At 43.1% G+C, this 19,186-nt stretch overlaps 2 protein-coding genes and 1 pseudogene across 2 annotated transcripts; 1 reads left to right on the top strand and 2 right to left on the bottom strand.

Annotated features, from left to right (window-relative positions):
• Positions 1-889: 889 nt before the first annotated feature.
• Positions 890-17,220, bottom strand: LOC146711178 (immunoglobulin heavy variable 3-74 pseudogene; annotated as a pseudogene).
• On the top strand, positions 3,303-4,730 carry LOC146711180 (uncharacterized). Its single transcript, XM_085455308.1, has 5 exons — positions 3,303-3,318; positions 3,425-3,506; positions 3,598-3,660; positions 3,754-3,816; positions 3,933-4,730. Exons 1-5 carry the CDS (start codon positions 3,303-3,305, stop codon positions 4,462-4,464), a joined length of 756 nt encoding a protein of 251 aa, XP_085311434.1. The 3' UTR covers positions 4,465-4,730.
• On the bottom strand, positions 11,867-16,842 carry LOC146711179 (uncharacterized). Its single transcript, XM_085453922.1, has 2 exons — positions 15,529-16,842; positions 11,867-15,449 (listed from the first exon to the last, which is right to left on the bottom strand). The coding sequence occupies exon 1, from the start codon at positions 16,269-16,271 to the stop codon at positions 15,540-15,542; it is 732 nt and encodes a 243-aa protein (XP_085310048.1). The 5' UTR covers positions 16,272-16,842; the 3' UTR covers positions 11,867-15,449; positions 15,529-15,539.
• Positions 17,221-19,186: the final 1,966 nt, after the last annotated feature.

The following is a 19,186-nucleotide window of genomic DNA, read 5'->3' as shown; positions in this document are numbered from 1 at the left end:
TAATTAACCAAAATGAACCAAAGTGCTGATTATACTGTTTGAAGAGAATTCACTAGAAATAATGAAAAACATATTCAATAAATTGACATTGCATAACCATGATTACAACAAATGGAAACTAAGAGGCTCTCTGTCAGAATTACTCCTTACCCTTAAAGCATGGTTATAGTATATTTTGGCATGATGAAACCATCTTTCTACTTTTAATACATTCCTTAGAAAAAGTATTTATTTTAACAACATTAGCAGTAATTAATTAATCTTTTTATTTCAGCTACCAGTGTTTCAGAGTTGGAGAAAAATGCTCATGATGACATTGAGCTATCTGACACACTTATTCTGTTATTTATTTTTGGCTGAAGCCTCATTTTTGGCACCACTGCTGCTTGTGGAAGAAGTAGTTCTTTAATTCATTCAGTACAGAGATGATAATGTTGTCTCTTTACTGTCATCATTTTTTAGCTCTATAATCTATAATCAAATTTCCATTAACTTATATATTGAAAAGAATTGAGATAACTAATATTATTTGTGTCCTAACAGTGAGTTAAGTAGGAGTTTGTAACCATATCAATCAATGTATTGAGTGTCGAGCGCAAAAATAAACAGGATTATTGATTTTACTGGTTCCACCACCTTGGTTTCAAAAAATGTCATTGAGGGCTGTATTTTAGCTCAAATCATGATCTTTTCCACAAAAATGTAATAGTTTTATGTGTCTTAACATGATCACTGAAAGCCAAAACCTAATCTCCTGCTGCCCTTCCACTCACATAAAAGAAAATGTTTAAAAATCAAGTCTTTATATTATAGTAGTTTGAAGGCTCCTCCTTTGTTGGATTACTGAAGCACTGAAGAGTGTTTTGTTCAGGTCTGCTGATGTTTTGTGTTATTGTGACTCTCTGGCACAGTAATACACAGCTGTGTCTTCAACCTGCACATTCTGTCCAGTTAAAGTAACTGTGTTGCTGGAAAGTAGTAATACGATGGCACCTGTCCAATATGGCGGCCGGTTTCGTGCGTGTGCGCATGCGCGTTCAGTAATTCGATGGCACTAGTCCAAGATGGCGGCCAACCAAACCGGTTTGAGAACCGGTTTGACCGGTTTCGTGCGTGTGCGCATGCGCGTTCAGTAATTCGATGGCACTAGTCCAAGATGGCGGCCAGCCAAACCGATTTGACCAGTTTCGTGTGTGTGTGCGCATGCGTGTTCAGGTGTGGAAATACCACAGGGTATCAGAGGGGTTATATGAGTTTATGTGTTTTTAACGGGGTTTTAATTTAATCAAACCATAGGGTTTTTAATTAAACTATTTTTTCACTTAGGTGTATCGCAACATTCAGTTATGCATGTGTTCTTAAAAGCAATTCTTTGTTTCTTGTTTCATTCTTGGTGGAGTGGAAGCTGTTTTGGTTCACAGTGCGCCTTAACAAAGAGGGTGTGCTCTAGTCAAAAGTGTTGGTAATAGTGTTTTAATCACACTAATTTTCTAAATCTGACAATGTCTCAGCTTGCAGTGAGGCATGCATTTTATTTTATAAATGGCACAAATGGGAATTTCTTCTGAATGGGTGATGTCAGCATGTTCACAAGCGTTTCATTTAATCAAACCCGTAGTTTTAATTTAACTAGTTTTTACACATCTACTGGGGTTTCTTTCCAGGGTTGATGCGATCATTTTATTTAAAAATCGGGATTTCGGAATGTTGAACTAAGAGTGAGACAAAGCCAGCCAGCTAGTTTTTAACACAGTAAATGTTACAAATAGCATTCAGTCCTTTAGAAAATAAATGCTATAAGCAGCCAGTATCGCTCTTTTCATCACCCCTTTAGAAAATAAACGCTACAGTGATACTTCTAAAACCAGTCGCCCAGACCCGCTCCAACTTTTCAACAGCTGGCTAATTGTTTGAATTTGTTCAGGATTGTAAAAGCCCACCGCGGGTATCACTTAGTTGTTGAGAGTACCATGCGAACAAGGGCCCAACCTATTGTTTAAAGTGGCCAGTATTGGCTCTTTTTGTAATTCCTCGACAAGGTAAATGGGGCAGTTGGTACCAGTCGGGTGGCGACCCCGCCTATTGTCTGAAGTATCGGCTCCTTTGTAATTCCTTGAGAAGACAAAAGCCCTGTAGGGTCTCATTTAAATTGATTGGAGACATCTTGTTTCATTCTTGGCGGAGTGGAAGCTGTTTTGGTTCACAGTGCGCCTTAACAAAGAGGGTGTGCTCTAGTCAAAAGTGTTGGTAATAGTGTTTTAATCACACTAATTTTCTAAATCTGACAATGTCTCAGCTTGCGGTGAGGCATGCATTTTATTTTATAAACGGCACAAATGGGAATTTCTTCTGAATGGGTGATGTCAGCATGTTCACAAGCGTTTCATTTAATCAAACCCCTAGTTTTAATTTAACTAGTTTTTACACATCTACTGGGGTTTCTTTCCAGGGTTGATGCGATTATTTTATTTAAAAACGGATCAAACGGGCCATTTCTTCTGTAAGGGGTTTCATGGTTTCAGAGTAGTTTTTAACACAACAGATAGTCGCAAATAACATTCAGCCCTTTAGAAAATAAACGCTACAGTGATACTTCTAAAACACGCTGCACACAATGTCACCTTTTCCCCCAAAGCAGCCAGTATCGCTCTTTTCAAACTAATCGTCTTTTAAATACACTCATTTTGTGATTCTGGTGTCACACCATGCACCGATGCAAGCATTTTATTTATTTAAAAACGGATCAAACGGGCCATTTCTTCTGTAAGTGGTTTCATGGTTTCAGAGTAGTTTTTAACACAACAGATAGTCGCAAATAACATTCAGCCCTTTAGAAAATAAACGCTACAGTGATACTTCTAAAACCAGTCGCCCAGACCCGCTCCAACTTTTCAACAGCTGGCTAATTGTTTGAATTTGTTCAGGATTGTAAAAGCCCACCGCGGGTATCACTTAGTTGTTGAGAGTACCATGCGAACAAGGGCCCAACCTATTGTTTAAAGTGGCCAGTATTGGCTCTTTTTGTAATTCCTCGACAAGGTAAATGGGGCAGTTGGTACCAGTCGGGTGGCGACCCCGCCTATTGTCTGAAGTATCGGCTCCTTTGTAATTCCTTGAGAAGACAAAAGCCCTGTAGGGTCTCATTTAAATTGATTGGAGACATACCTTTCTTTTTGGAAACCCCCACCCTATATAAAAAACACGCTCAGAGCCCGATACCCTGAGCCATTTACGCCTCAAGATTCGCTGCAGAGCACACCATTTTCTTTGCGATCATCAACACTAACATCGTTCTTTATAACATGGACATCGTAAACGGTAAGTAAAACAAAACCTATTATTGGATTTTTAAAAAGTGTTATGTTAACATATTATAGGATATTCAAACTATCTTTTTTTCCTAAAACAAAAGCTTAATTTTTAGGAGTTCGGGAGAACGGCCCAGGACCCTTTTCTTTAGAAACGGGCGCTTTTACAGCTGGAACTAGTTCTCTAACAGGCACAAGGTGTGTACAGCATTACTGGATTTTTAAACGTATGTATGTTTTAAACTAGCGATTGTTTTAAATTATGTAATAACGTTTTTGTTTGTTCCAGGGTTAACAAACTGAGCAGGAAAACATTCAGACACCGCTACCACAGAGCCCTACCTTACATCAGGTGTGTATACAACGGGATGTATAGTTGTGTATTTTTTTTTAAAGGGGTTTAAACAATTACAAATGTTCTAAACTGACCGTTTTACACCTACAGAGCCACGCCAGAGAACCGGGTGTGTGGAGAAGCAGGACCATCCCGAATAACGCACACTACAAGGTAAGCATAGGCATATATAAATTAGATAAAAAGAGATAGAGAGGGAGACACGCTTATTCAGTTTGAAATGGGTACATGTATAATATGTTTTAACACATGTCTATCTATCTTCACAGACTGCAGAACAGCACCCCTCCTCATAATGATCAGGACACCATACGATTCCAGACGTTTTTGGAATGTTTAAGCAGTATCGACCTCCCAGAACAACAAAAACCTGGAGCTTTGTGCAACAGTGGAGAGTCAGAACCGATCTTCATCAGCGAACCTGCAACACCCCCGAGTGAGTGGCTACCTCGCGATTTCTCTGATGTTTTTGAGTACAGCATGTCAGATTTTGATCTAGTTCATATACCCACCACCCCAGAATGTGTCAGAAATAGCGTTGATTCACACATAGATTTCGAAGAAGACGGCATAACAGACTCTCAAATATCAGCGGCGTATGATGCTTACATAAAGCTTCCAGACGCTCAGCCTGCTGAACAAAGTCATATAGCTTCAATAGCTGATAAATTATGTTTGATTGAAGCTAGACTCAATCAATACCACCAAGAAGCACAGGTACAAAGGCAACAGTTTACCAAACTCATAAACAAAGTGTGTAGTACATTAGACAACATCTGCAGCAAAATTTCAAGTCCCTGACTTTTAAAATCCAGACCATGGACCCTCCAAATAAATTATTTAAACATAATAACGGAACCTCCACTCCTGTTAGATGTTTTGACTTAGAGACTTTTATGCAGTGGGCTGAAGAAACAGATAAAAAATTAGACGATATTATAGCTAGACTTAATAGGGTGCCTGCATCAGCCTCATCCGATACACATCCTTGTCAGACTGTTCCTACGTCTGCTATTGCTGATGGGGCTATTGTTGCTAATAATAGTGATAGTACAGCTGGTGTTGCTCGGGCCGTTGCTGTTACTGATGCTAACCATATAGCTTGTGCTGCTGGTGATTTTGCGTCTGATGCACAATCTAGCCGGGTCACCTCTGCTGCAGCTACTGCAGTTGTTATTGAGCCCGTTGTGCAGTCTGGGTCCGGCAGCCGCTCTCAGTCACACATTAGAGAGATACCTAATTTTAATGCTCGCGAATTGCGTGAACGCCTTGATTTTAGGGGTATAAGTCTCGATCATCCAGAACAAGTGCCGGCGCGAGTGCGCGAGTGCTTAGCCAATGTGATAGACAGAGCTGTGGCGGGATCCCAACAGGGCAGTGTTCTAAACGTGGTCCTGCGTGGCCCCTCGCTGGCTTCAGATGTTCAGGCTGTTTTAAACGCTGATGATCGGTATGATCCGGAGCTGTTTCTCGATCAAATTGCACAAGTTATGCAGAGTAATGATGAATCTATCGGTGATGATGAATTAGAGTTTATTGTCACGGTAGCTCAGAACAGTAGTGGCGGGTCTCGCTTAAGACTGGCGCACATACCTTATGATGAGATTCTCTCAAAGAAAGGCAGACATTTATACACACCAAACAACACAAACAACAATTTGTGCTTCTCCCTATGCATAGCACATTCATTAAACTCATCATCCTCTGAGCATGAAAAACTTGCTACAGCTAAACAGATGCATGCTGAAGTAGGTCTATGCGACACACAGCAAGTATCATTCTCTGATGTCGGTAAATTTGAGAAGCACTTCAACATTAAGATTGTAATCTATTACCACACAGAAGGGCGTAAACGCCTGGAATGTTTTTACACACATGAAGAGCCAAACCCTAACACGTTGATGATGTATCTCCATAATCAACATTACCACCTGATTTTAAACCCGACCGCTTTTTTGGGGGGATCCTATGTGTGTAATTTCTGTTACAGTATATATAATACACCATTACAGCACAGCTGTAAACATAGATGTAACACATGTTACACACTCTGTCAACATCACAGGGGACCCACAGTGAAATGCAGCGACTGTAACCGCATCTGCAAATCACAACACTGTTACCAACAACACAAATTACCTGAATTAAAACACAACATGATCCCCTGTGATAATATGAAACATTGCATGCACTGTGGCACCACATATAGAGAATCCAAGAAATTGCCACACAAATGTGCGCAGCCTAGATGCGAGCACTGCCGCGAACCTAAATTAGCAGGAGACTCCGACCATCAGTGTTTCATACAGCCTGTTGAAAAACAGAAGCCTAACGATAAATACATTTTATATGATTTTGAGACGCGGTACCACAACGGTAAACACGAGGCTAACTTTGTGTGTGCGTCTGATCTGAAGGGCAATAAGTTCACATTTAATACATTAAAGTGTGTGGAGGCGTTTGTGCAGCATTACAGACGCCCAAGGTTTCGTGGGTACACTTTCATAGCACATAATGCATCTGGCTTTGATAACTACATACTCCTCGAGTACTTTGTCAGACAGAGCATAACACCTAGTGTCATAATGAGCGGCAGCCGTGTGATTTTAATGCATGACAGGGACTATGACCAGCGGTGGATTGATTCGTTCAGCTTTTTGCCCATGGGCCTTGCCAAAATACCCTCTGCTTTAGGTTTTCAAGACCTGCAGAAGGGCCATTTCCCACACAGGTTTAATACGAGGGATAATGAGCGTTATGTGGGCCCGTACCCAGACCCCTCCTTCTACGGCTATGAGCACATGTCTGAAAGCGATAAGGTGCGATTCATGGAATGGTACCAGGTTGCCTCACAGAATCCCTTTGATTTTCAGGCTGAACTCAGGCGTTACTGTGTTAACGATGTTGATGTCCTGCGTAAAGCATGCATCATTTATCGTGACACGCTACTGGGTTGTACTCAAGTTGATCCATTCATGTATACCACCCTGGCTGCATTTAGTATGGGTGTGTATAAAACGCTGTTTCTGCCTAGAGACGCGCTCGCTCTCACGTATGAAGGGGCATACGTTGAGCAGAACAAGACGTTTTCTAACGTCTCTATTGAATGGCTTCAATATGTGTCCCACACCACCAACAAAGTGGTAAAACATGCTCTCAGAGGAGGCGAACAGAGGGTTGGACCGTATTTTGTGGACGGTTTTGACCCCACAAGTAATACAGCTTATGAATTTGCAGGATGTTTTCACCACGGTTGTGTTAAATGCTACCCCGAGAGTGAAGTTAATCCTGTCAGCAAAGCATCCTATGGACTGCTGCATCGCATGTTTTGTGACAAAGTTGATGCACTGAGATCACAACACAGTGTGAGCGTAATAGTGATGTGGGAGTGTGAATGGGCTGCCTTGAAGCAGACAGACCCTGCAGTTGTGGCTTTCATGCATACGTACAGAAAGCCAGAACGCCTGAATCCCCGAGACGCCCTTTTTGGCGGTCGCACAAATGCTCTAAAGCTGTACCACAAGACTGCTTGTGATGAAAAAATATTTTACTACGACTTCACCAGTCTCTATCCCACAGTGCAGTCTAAAAAAGACTATCCTGTAGGACACCCTCAAGTCATTTACACCAACTTTGACAAGCTAGAAAATTATTTCGGCTTTGTTAAATGCACAGTGCTCCCACCTAAGGGTCTTTTTCACCCCGTCCTACCCTACAGATGCCATGGAAAACTGATGTTTCCACTCTGCAGCATGTGTGCTGAAGACCAGAACCAGCATACTGCATGCGGGCACAGTGACAGTGAGCGGGTGTTGAAAGGCACATGGGTCTCATTTGAGCTTGAAAAAGCTGTTGAGAAGGGATACAGGGTTCTTGCTGTTGATGAGGTGTGGCATTTCCCCAATAAGACCGACACATTGTTTAAAGACTATGTGAAAGCCTTCCTAAAACTCAAACAGGAGGCCTCGGGGTATCCTGAACATGTGAACACACCTGACGAACAGCAGAAGTACATAGACGAGTATTATGAGAAGGAGGGAATAATGCTAGACCCATCCAAGATTTGTGTAAATAAAGCTGTTCGTAACTGTAACAAGCTGTTGTTAAACTCGTTATGGGGTCGTTTCAGCATGAGGTCAAACATGGCATCATCTGAGCTCATTACAGACCCTTCCAGATTTAGCCAGCTAATGTTTAGCGACCAGTACGACGTGCGTCAGTTTTGTTTCATCTCTGACGACGTCGCAATGGTGCAGTGGCGCCACGCTGATGGTAGAGCTTCCCGTGTGAAGGACGTTAATGTCTTTGTCGGGGCCATGACCACTGCACACGCCAGACTCATGCTGTATGATTTGCTAGACAACTTGCAGCAGCGCGTGCTGTATTGTGACACGGACAGTGTCATTTTCACGGCACGCCCTGGCGAGTGGATGCCTCCTCTAGGTCCGTTTCTGGGGGATCTCACAAGTGAATTAGATTGTGGAGAGGATGGTGTGGAGGATTACATAGCGGAATTTGTTTCCGGTGGGCCAAAATGTTATGCGTATCACACATCGCTGGGCAAGACCCAGGTCAAATGTAAAGGCGTCACACTGAATGCATTAAACTCGAAAGTTGTCACCCACGACTCCTTGAAAGGTTTAGTCCGCAAGTTTGTAGCCAATCAGACATCAGACGCACACCTAGTTGCCGTGTCTGATAGCATCAGACGCGATAAAAAGAAGCTTCATTTGAAGAATGAAACCATTGTGAAAAAAGTTAAAGTTGTTTACAATAAGCGCCGTGTGCTCCCAGACTTCACAACCCTTCCTTATGGATTTTAAATTAGAACAGGGGTTTGACGCCCGGTTGCAGCATCCGTTCAGCATGGTGGTCAGCGGTCCCAGTAACTGTGGCAAGACTTTTTTTGTTAAAAACATAATTGAAAACTCTTCCAGGATTATATCATGCAGCATTGATAACATTGTGTATATATACTCATGCTGGCAGACACTATATGACCAGCTTCTTAAGATAAGAAACATAAACTTTGTTAACGGTATACCCGAATCTCTTGCTGATGACACCCTTCTGCCTGCAGAAAAGAACAATTTGTTAATTATAGACGATGTGATGAACGATGCAGCTAACAATTTAGAAGTACAAAATGTGTTCACAAAGTATGTGCATCATAGGAATTTGAGTTGTATATATCTAGTTCAGAATTTGTTTATTCAGGGAAAATCCAGTAGAACCATTTCCTTGAACACTAATTACCTAATATTGTTTAAAAATCCGAGAGATAAATATCAGGTTATGCTTTTAGCCAGGCAAATGTTTCCGGGTAATACTAAATATTTTATAGAAGCGTTTAATGATGCCACATCGACAACATACGGGTATCTTTTAATAGACTATAAAGCCAAGACCCCGGACTATTTAAGACTCAGAACAAATTTACTGTCAGACCGTCCGGTTGTTTACATTCCAAAACAAAAATCAGCAAAGAGGTGAGAGGATGTCATCACGCATGCGGAGGAATCTGTCTCTGTTGGAGATGATATACAGGGCTCCTCCTACTCTACGCAGAGTTATTATTAGTAATTCAAACTTAGATTTTATCAATGCATTGTGTGAGATAGCCTTTAATGTATTGCATGGTAACATTCCACTGACCAATCAGCAGTACAAACAGCTAAAAAAGAAAAAAACAATAATCAGACTGATTGCAGACAAAAAAATAAAATCTTTGAAAAAGAGAAAGACAATCAACCAATCTGGAGGGTTTTTACTGCCGTTATTAGGGGCTGCAATCCCTTTCATAACCAGTCTGATAGCAAACAGGTGAAAATGGAACATGTGCAAAAGATGTTTTTGGTACCCCAACACCAGTTGGACTTAATAAAGCAACAGCAGCAGCAGCAGCAAACAGGCACCATCAGACAACAGTCTCAGAACGAGTTGGACAAGGAGATGTTACAAGTGTTACAAGATTCTGACATAGATGTGTATGAGAAGGCTAAAAAATACAGCGATATTCTCCAAAGATACCTCACCCTTGTGAGACAAGGTGCCCGTGAAAAGAATGTACTGTCTTTATCATTACCTGAACAATTTAACAGGGATGTGCAACCCCAGTCGGCGGACACATTGCCTGTTCATGGTGATGCCGGGGTGAGGGATCTTGTTGCGGAGAATGTTTTAACACACATACCTAAAAGGAGTAGGAGGAATGCAGAACTTATTCTATCAGCGGTGAACCGTTCGCCACACTTGATCTCTTACAATGACAAAGGCGAAATTGTTGTTGATAAACAAACCATCCCTGGTTCACACATTTATGATCTAATTAAAGCCGTCACAACCACACACACACCTTCTGAGGGTTTGAGACCTATCGGTTGGACAGAGTTTTTAAAAGCTTTCTCAGATTTAAACATACCGTTATCAGCCATATCTAACACAGGCATACGTAAGACCGTCGCCTTGTATAAAACCGATCACACACTGTCTGAAGACCGTGGTTTTTTAAAACACACACCAAAAAAGAACACCCCCGGTGGACCGCTGCGACATAGTACACTAAAAAAAATAAAGAATAAAAAAAACAAAATAAAGGGGGGTCCTGTAGAGTGGTTGGATTTTTGAATTCAGGTTTTTTTTCTTATTGCAGAAATTGTTTTTCTGCTAAAAATATTTGCTGTTTGGTGTTTTTCTACTGTTGTGTTTTTTTTTCACTTATTGCTGCTAAATTGTTTTGTTTTATTTTCTTTTATTACTGTTAAATATTTTATGTCTTTTATTACTGGTTAATGTTTGATTTCTTTTATGTTTAAACAAAGTATGTTATGAATCTATATATATATATATATATATACGAGATTTGATAATAAATACCATTGACTCGATTAAATCATGCTCTCATGTTGTTTTTATTATTATTCTCATTAGTACATATCAGTATCCACATTGCACACACACATAATCACTGCATACAGCAACAGGTTGTATGTTGTTGACAAATCGACACACCATAGCATCATTACAAATTAAATCAGACCCATACATGTTAAGCAGGCGGGCATAAGATACACCATTTTGCATATGATATAAAAAAAATACACAATGTTGACCGCATGTGATGGAGAAGTCGTTCTGCACTTGTTTTCCTGAATATAAAACAGTGGAGCCGTTTTTTAGAAGAAACATCTTTATTGCTGGGGGAAAACTGTCTAACGAGTGACCAAAACTATCAAAAAAATAACCGCGTCTGTCTCTCGAAATATAAACAGCAAGCCAATGTTCCCCTGGCATCGTAGAAGGGTGGGTGTTTACAATACACATAGCAGGGAGTCTTTGAAGCCGTTCAGTGGTTAGTTGATCATAGGCTAACACGCCTAGGAAATGTGTGTTTTTATTGATAATGCCGCCGACCACGGCTGATAGTTCTATAGTGTTCATGACCGTTTTTGTCTCAATAGTAGTCCAAGAGCACCTGTCTCATGTTAGATATTTCAATGACTGAATCAAATACAGAATAACACAAGAGGTTCACTGTACGGGGTAGTGGATTTCTGAAACGGGTTTCCAATCTCACGTTCCCAGTTTTAATTAACGACACATTCCCTGAATGTCCTTCGTCAGCTTCCAGATTGAAACAGAATAAAGTGTAGCCGTTACCAAAGTCGTCACGTGTTATGGCCAACGATCTGTCCTTTAAATGTCTTCCTGTGGTTTGTATCAGCTGGTAAAATTCTCTGATATAGTGTTTTCTCTGGAAATTTGGTTGGAATGGTTTAGCAGGATAAGCCTGACTATCAGCATATAAAGACATAAATTCTATATCGCAGTTTTCAAAATGAAATGGATTACGCTGGTAGGAGCCTGTGTATGCTTCATTGTCTATGAATGCAATGATGACAAATTTAGGTATCCTACCCATAAATAAATTGTCATTTGTTGATATTCTAGCCCCTGCAGGTATGGAGAAGGTCTTTAAAGATACTCTGTCTACCGTGTATTTTGCGTTTGCATGGTGCAATGCCTTGCTGTGTGCAAGTCTGACGCTAGGTGACACACTAACTTTCTTGACAAAGAGACTGGCTGAGACAATTTTAACTCTGTATGCATTGGCATCCGCTGTCATGAGAGCAAATTCGTCTTTAGAGCGTACAAATTTCAGCGACAGGTCGATTCCATTAAGTAACAGTTTTTCTTGAAAAAACAGGTCTGCATGTACTGGTGCAATCAATTCAACAATACTACTATTTGCTGTGTAGCCACCTCTGGTCATCAGACCCTGGTTCTCTCCTTCTATAGATGTGTCATTCATGTGTGATGCTGTATCCTTACAGAATAACCCGGTGCTGAACTGTGTGTCTAAAGTGTCCTTATTATAATTGATAAGACATTCTATCACACCTCTGTATGGATATGTATTGGATGATTGACTAATGAGCCGGTCTCCCAAATTAATATCGACTTGACTAAATATGCTGCATCCAGGATAATTAATAAATCCTACATTAGCGTCCCTAGCCAGGTTTGAGCCATCAGCGTTTGTGATTCTCACCCGTGTGTAGATATATGAGTCATTTAGATCCAGGTAATCTTCACCCGACGATGAGATGTAAAACTCGATCGGCCCTCCATCAGTGATTGCAGATACAGGTGGGATTTCAATAAATGTACTTTTCTCAATGCTAGTCTGTGTGTATGGGACAGTAAAAAGATCGAGCTCTGTTTTTACACATTCTCCAGAATGACTGTGTAACAGTGCCATTTAGAATATGTCAAGCGCTGCAGTTTTTGAACGAGTGGTTCTGGGTCTCTTCACTCTGCGTGACGGTGTCCGTTTGGTGGCTCTCCTGCTAGGTTTTGTGGTTTTACGCTTTTTAGACAACGGCTGCCCTGGGGGTGGGGTCTTAGATGGTTTGGGCGTATACACATACAAGCCGTTACCGTCCTGCTTAGTGGTTGAGGGTCTGGTTATGTTGGTTATGACATCAGACACTATGCCCGATGCGGCTGTTTTTAGGTGTGGTTTGACTATGCTGACTCCTTTTTTAAACAGCGGTACTGCAAATCTAAACAAGCTACGGAACAACCCACCCAGACCTGTCCCATATTGTGTACTGGTCCCAACATACCCTCCGAGCTCTCCACCAGCCTGTGATAAGTAGTATTTTACATATTTTGAGTCATCAGAGTTGTAGACGGCCATCCTTTTTTTTCAAAAATGCTGTGTTATCGGTCGGAAGTGTAACTTGACAAACACTTTGCCGTATAAAAAGGGTATGTGTTGATTTCGATCGTCTTTCAAATCAATTTCTATGTCGTCGATTAATGTCTTTGACACAGGTGTGTAGTGTGGGCTGTCAAATTGTAGAATAGGCAACCGGCGGTCATCGTCTGTAATATTTATAGCTCTTAATAGCCTCGCGTGGGCGTCACCCACAAGCTGGTAATCAACGATATCTGCATAAATAAAGATGTTATATTTTCCCCCGTATATGTCTGCGGGGTGCGGGGCATATGTGTTTTTATAATGAAGTGCAAACGGTTCTCCTGTTTTGAATCCTAGGATTTCCGCCAGTCTCCCTCTAAATGTGAGAATAGTCCCCCTAGGCCCCATAACACAGGCATGGTTACTAACGGCGTTGTACTGCATTTTAATGTCTCCAGTGGCTTGGTGCTGTTGACATTTAAAATTAAATTCTTTTATTATCTGTTCCACAGATGCATAATGGCCCACAGACAGTTCGATCATGGTTATGGCTATGGTTCCGTCTTTGACGGGGTCATGAATTTCCACTTCCGAATCTGATTGTGGAAAAGTCCGCCATATGCGTGGGTACTGTATCTCTATAACAGCGACCTCATATGGCTGATCCAAAACAATAGGTTTTGCTAGCTTTGTTCTAAAATTAGATATCTTATTACCCGGGTAAACATGTGATGAAGCATTCGAGAAGAGGCTTACATAGAAGCCTGCATTGTTGTTCTTTTTATTCATGCTTTCTCAGTCTATGCTCAGTGTTGAATGAATGTGTGTAGAGCTGCGTCATCTGAGTTAATTACGCCTCAACGATGTCTTTTTCTGGAATCCACGAATTAAAGCTGTTGGGCCATCCTAGCCATTTCACTAGCACCTGCTTTTTCCGACCCACTTTTTTTCTAGCCAATATGTTTTCAATTTTAAATGTTTTGTTTTCATCAACAACCACACGTTGTATCTCAGGCTCATAAAATGACCCTTTCAATACCTCTCCTGCTAGATCCACTAGTCTGTACACTGGGGGCTGTCTCCCTATACGTTCCTTGACTGTGAAAATCTCATCGGTGTAGGTCTGCTCGTATCCTTTTCGAAACTTTCCTCTCAGTTTTGATATTCGTACAGTGTCACCGATATTAAATTTAAAGCGCAGTTCCCTCTGAGGCCTCGTTTTGTACAGCGCGTTGAAGACCGACTTCTCATTATCCTTATTCACCTCTGCCGGAGCCATTTGGATAGATCTGTGATAAGCATTGTTATATGCTTGTGTGAGATCTGGTATGATATCTACATATCTCCGGGAGTTGGCTGATGTTAAGTACTTCCACATTCTACCCTTGAAGCTACGATTGAATCTCTCGACAATACTGCATTTAACCTCGCTAGCTGTTGAGAAATGCTTGATATTATATCGCTTCATTAGCTGTTTAAAGGTTGCATTATAAAACTCTTTGCCTTCATCTGTTTGTAGTTTCACAGGGATCCTACCCTCACTAAGTATATCCTCAAAAGCAGCTGATACAACAGACCCTGTCTTGTTTGTTAGGCATCTAACCCATGCGTATTTTGAGAATACATCTATACATGTTAGCAGATATCTCACATTATCATTATCTGTCACATATTCACACATGTCAACCAGATCGGCTTGAAACTGTTTGTCGACCCCTGTCACCAATACTCTATTTCTGGGGAAATGGATCCTCGCAGGTTTATGGAGTGTGTAGGTGTCGTCTTGTTCTAAATAATGTTTGACCTGAGATAGTGGAGGTGTTACACCTGATGCCTCCCCTGCTGCTATACGTAGCTTATTTAAACTGGCTAACCCCGCAGGATGGGCTGGATCATGATATATTTTATGCAATGTGCTTTCCATGATTTACAAACCACAAATGACTATGATGTTGATGTTAACAAGTCTTTTTATTTAATTTTCACAAAGACACAATCACAGACAATGGATACTTGGACACCCCACATTAAACCAGATGTAACCCAGCCCAGTAGTTTCCAATCATGCGGAGCATGGCTGGTTTAACACGGCGGGCGCAAGTACTTGCATCTAGCAGGTGCCCAATGTTGTCATTAATGGCGCATACTATATATCGCTCTGATCTCAGTTCACACATGATGTGTTCTGCAACTCTGCGGATTTGTGTTCCAGACCCATCTGCAGTGGATGAGCGTACAAACAGCCGGATGGCAGGGATGAATCGCTCAGTCTGGAGCCTTATCATCACATCATCATAGTAGGTGTCGAAGAAATACTCAGACAATTCCTGCAAGCAGCTGTGTTGCACCTGACTGGGGTGGCCTGTTTGGCATCCGTAACATGTCTCTTGTATAAACTCATTCAAAGCCAACATTAACAGGTGGAGAGTTGCGAGTTTGATGTCGATTACAGTTTCATCCCACAGGTCTGATATGAGGGGGTCCTGCGAGCATTGTGGTGAGGGTGGTGGAGTCTGGGGGGTCGGGATTAGCAGCTCTGTTGATGGTGACTCCAACAGGTCCCACGAGGGCGTGTCATTCTCTGTAAAATGAAAACCACAAGCTCTTAATTTGTCACATAGATACACACTCAACCCCACACACCCGCACATTAAACCTACCAGTTTATTGTTTAGCTGTCGGAAGGTCTTATGATTTTAGGTTTACACAGGGTACCAGGCAAACCAGTCTTCGGACAACTCGCCAGATCGTCAAAAACAAGGCGCTTTCTAATACTCTCGTACGCAGTGTTGAGTCTGTCCTTCTTGATCGCGTCATCAATCTGGCTAAACAGACGCGACAAACCTCTCCAGTCGCACCACTGTATAAAAAACAAGTCCTTAAACCATCTTGTGCGCTCTTCGAGGTTTAGAGGGTATGGATTTAACCTCCAGTTTTCAAGCCCTCTGGAAGCAATAAGACTATCCCTGTCATCACATACACTGAGAAAAATAAAGTCGTCGGGGTTGCGATTGAAACGATCAGCCTCAACCCTGTAAAGCTCAGGGCCTGATGCACTGTTCCACTGGGAAACATACAGCAGCTCTGGGAAACCCACATTGTCCAGGTCCGCACACACTACGGTGCGGAAGAGCTTCCAGTTTTTAGTAGACATGACTTGGGCTTCCCCCCAAAACAATCCCTCACCACAATCTACACTAAGCACAACTGTCCCTTCGGTATATTTAATGGCATACACATACCCTTCGACGCCTCGATATTCTAACTTGAATACAGTTCCATCTGCGTCATTTCCACAGCGTTGCTTTTTACGTTGAGGACCCCGACTGCATACTCCTGAAGACATACCTAGAGTGCCTATGGCATGGGTGATGTCCTGGCTGGGTGTCATTCCGAGCTCCATAGGTCGATGCGTCGGGGATCCTTAGCGAGCGCGATGTGTCGGTGCTCTAGGTCGATGCGTCGGGTATCCTTAGCGCAATGTGTCGGTGCTCTAGGTCGATGCGTCGGGGATCCTTAGCGCAATGTGTCGGTGCTCTAGGTCGATGCGTCGGGGATCCTTAGCGCAATGTGTCGGTGCTCTAGGTCGATGCGTCGGGGATCCTTAGCGCGATGTGTCGGTGCTCCTCAGACCGTGGCGGTGATGCTCTTAGAATGTGAAAGGATCGCTTTTATACCCATACAACCTAGCACATCCCACTAGGAGGAGTCGTTCCCGCCCAGAGGGTAAGAACACCTGAACACGCATGCGCACACACACACGAAACTGGTCAAATCGGTTTGGCTGGCCGCCATCTTGGACTAGTGCCATCGAATTACTGAACGCGCATGCGCACACGCACGAAACCGGTCAAACCGGTTCTCAAACCGGTTTGGTTGGCCGCCATCTTGGACTAGTGCCATCGAATTACTGAACGCGCATGCGCACACGCACGAAACCGGCCGCCATATTGGACAGGTGCCATCGTATTACTACTCTGGAAGATTCTGTGGAAATGCTGAACTTGGTTTTGAGTGAATCTTTGTATTCTGATGTGCATCCATCACATGCTCTTCCAATCCACTCCAGCCGTTTTCCTGCAGGCTGTCTGATCCAGTGAGTCCAATAGCTGCTCATAGAATAAGAGACCTGACAGGTGATGATCAGAGATTGACCTGGCCGCACAGTCAAAGAGGCTGGCTGTGTCAGCTGCTCACACTTCACACCTGTTGGAAAATAAAATATTTTGCGAACATTTAGCAAATTACAAGATAAAAAACATAAAATAAAATACAACAATAAAACAGCTGATTCTGACAGATTTACACTCACATTCAGCTGCTAAGACAATTAACAAAGCTAAAGAAAACATTATTTTTGATTAAAGTGGCATTCATGCACTCTACTGTGTGGTGTGCAGTCAAGTTTTTATAGATGAGTAACAGATGAGTAAACGCGGACTGAGAACGGCCCTTCCTGGGATCTTCCTTTCTAATGTACGCTCACTCTGGAATAAGATAGACGAACTGGCCCTGATGAGAAGCATGAACAGAGACTTTGCCTCCTCCTGTGTCTTATGTTTTACGGAGTCGTGGCTCAGTGAGGACATCCCGGACTGCGCGCTCAAGCTGGAGGGCTTTCATCTGCTGCGCGCGGACCGGCAGGCCGCTCTCTCCGGTAAAACCAAAGGTGGAGGTGTCTGCTTCTACATCAATAGTGGCTGGTGCACAGATGTAACAGTGATTGCCCAGCACTGCTCTCCCTCTCTGGAATATCTTTTTATTCACTGCAAACCGTTTTATTCTCCGCGGGAGTTTGCTTCATTCATCCTGGCCGCTGTTTACATCCCGCCAGACGCGGATGCGCAAGCAGCTCAGTGCGCACTCGCAGAGCAGATTCTCCACACGGAGCGGACATACCCGGACTCTCTCATCATTGCTCTTGGGGACTTTAACAAAGCCAATCTGAGCCATGAGCTTCCGAAATACAAACAGTATATTAAATGCCCGACCAGAGAGGAGAGGACATTGGATCACTGCTACAGCACGATCAGCGGGGCCTATCGCGCGGTGCCGCGCGCTTCACTCTGACTTTCTGACCACGTCATGATCCACCTAATCCCCGCGTACAGACAGAGGCTGAAGCTCTCCAAACCTGTCGTGAGGACCAAAAAACTGTGGAGCAACGAGGCTGTGGAGGAGCTTCGCACGTGTTTGGAGACCACAGACTGGGACACAATGAAGGCTGCTTCTAACAGCTTGGACGAGTTTACGGACACTGTCACCTCCTATATCCACTTCTGTGAGGACAGCATTGTGCCATCACGCACCAGGGTGAGTTATAACAATGACAAACCCTGGTTTACTCCTAAACTCAAAAAGCTGTGGCTGGAAAAGAGTAAGGCGTTCAGAAGCGGAGACAGGGACTGCTACAGAGAGGCCAAGTACAGGTTCACTAAGGAAGTGGACATTGCCAAACATCAGCACTCTGAGAAGATGCAGCAGCAGATCTCAGAGAATGACTCGGCCTCTGTGTGGAAAGGTTTTAGGAATATTACAAACTACAAGCCTAAAACCCCCCACTCCACTGATGACTTGCTCTTAGCCAACACCCTCAACGACTTCTACTGTCGTTTTGACGAGCCATCAGGCAGCCTTCACACCTCCAACGACCCCAACAATAGAGGCACTTTGGACACTCATTCCCCCACCTCTCCCCCCTCCATAGAGCCATCACCACCTTCAAACTGTTTACCTGCAACACCCGCCCCCTCACCCCACACAAAAGAGGATTTCACACCACCTCCTCCGACCACAACTCTTCATATTCATGAAGCAGATGTGAGGAAGCAGTTTAGGAGTCTGAATGCTCGGAAAGCTCCCGGCCCAGACGGTGTGTCTCCTGCCACCCTCAGACACTGTGCAAACGAGCTGGCCCCAGTGTTTTCTGGCATCTTCAACTCCTCACTGCAGGCATGTCATGTGCCTGCCTGCTTCAAGTCCTCTACCATAATCCCTGTCCCCAAGAAACCTAGGATCACTGGACTAAATGACTACAGACCCGTGGCTCTGACATCTGTGGTCATGAAGTCATTTGAGCGCCTAGTTCTCTCCCATCTCAAGACCCTCACGGCCCCCCTCCTGGACCCCCTGCAGTTTGCATATAGAGCCAACAGGTCTGTAGACGACGCCATCAACATGGCCCTACACTTCATCCTGCAGCATCTGGACTCCCCAGGAACCTACGCCAGGATCCTGTTTGTGGACTTCAGCTCTGCCTTCAACACCATCCTTCCAGACCATCTCCGAGGCAAGCTTTCCCAGATGAATGTGCCTGAT

Source organism: Copadichromis virginalis, linkage group LG4 (assembly GCF_057382275.1).
Source record: "Copadichromis virginalis isolate Kocher_CV1m ecotype Utaka linkage group LG4, C_Virginalis_male_GT1.1, whole genome shotgun sequence".
NCBI lineage: Eukaryota > Metazoa > Chordata > Actinopteri > Cichliformes > Cichlidae > Copadichromis > Copadichromis virginalis.
This window is presented reverse-complemented; position numbering and strand designations above follow the sequence as displayed.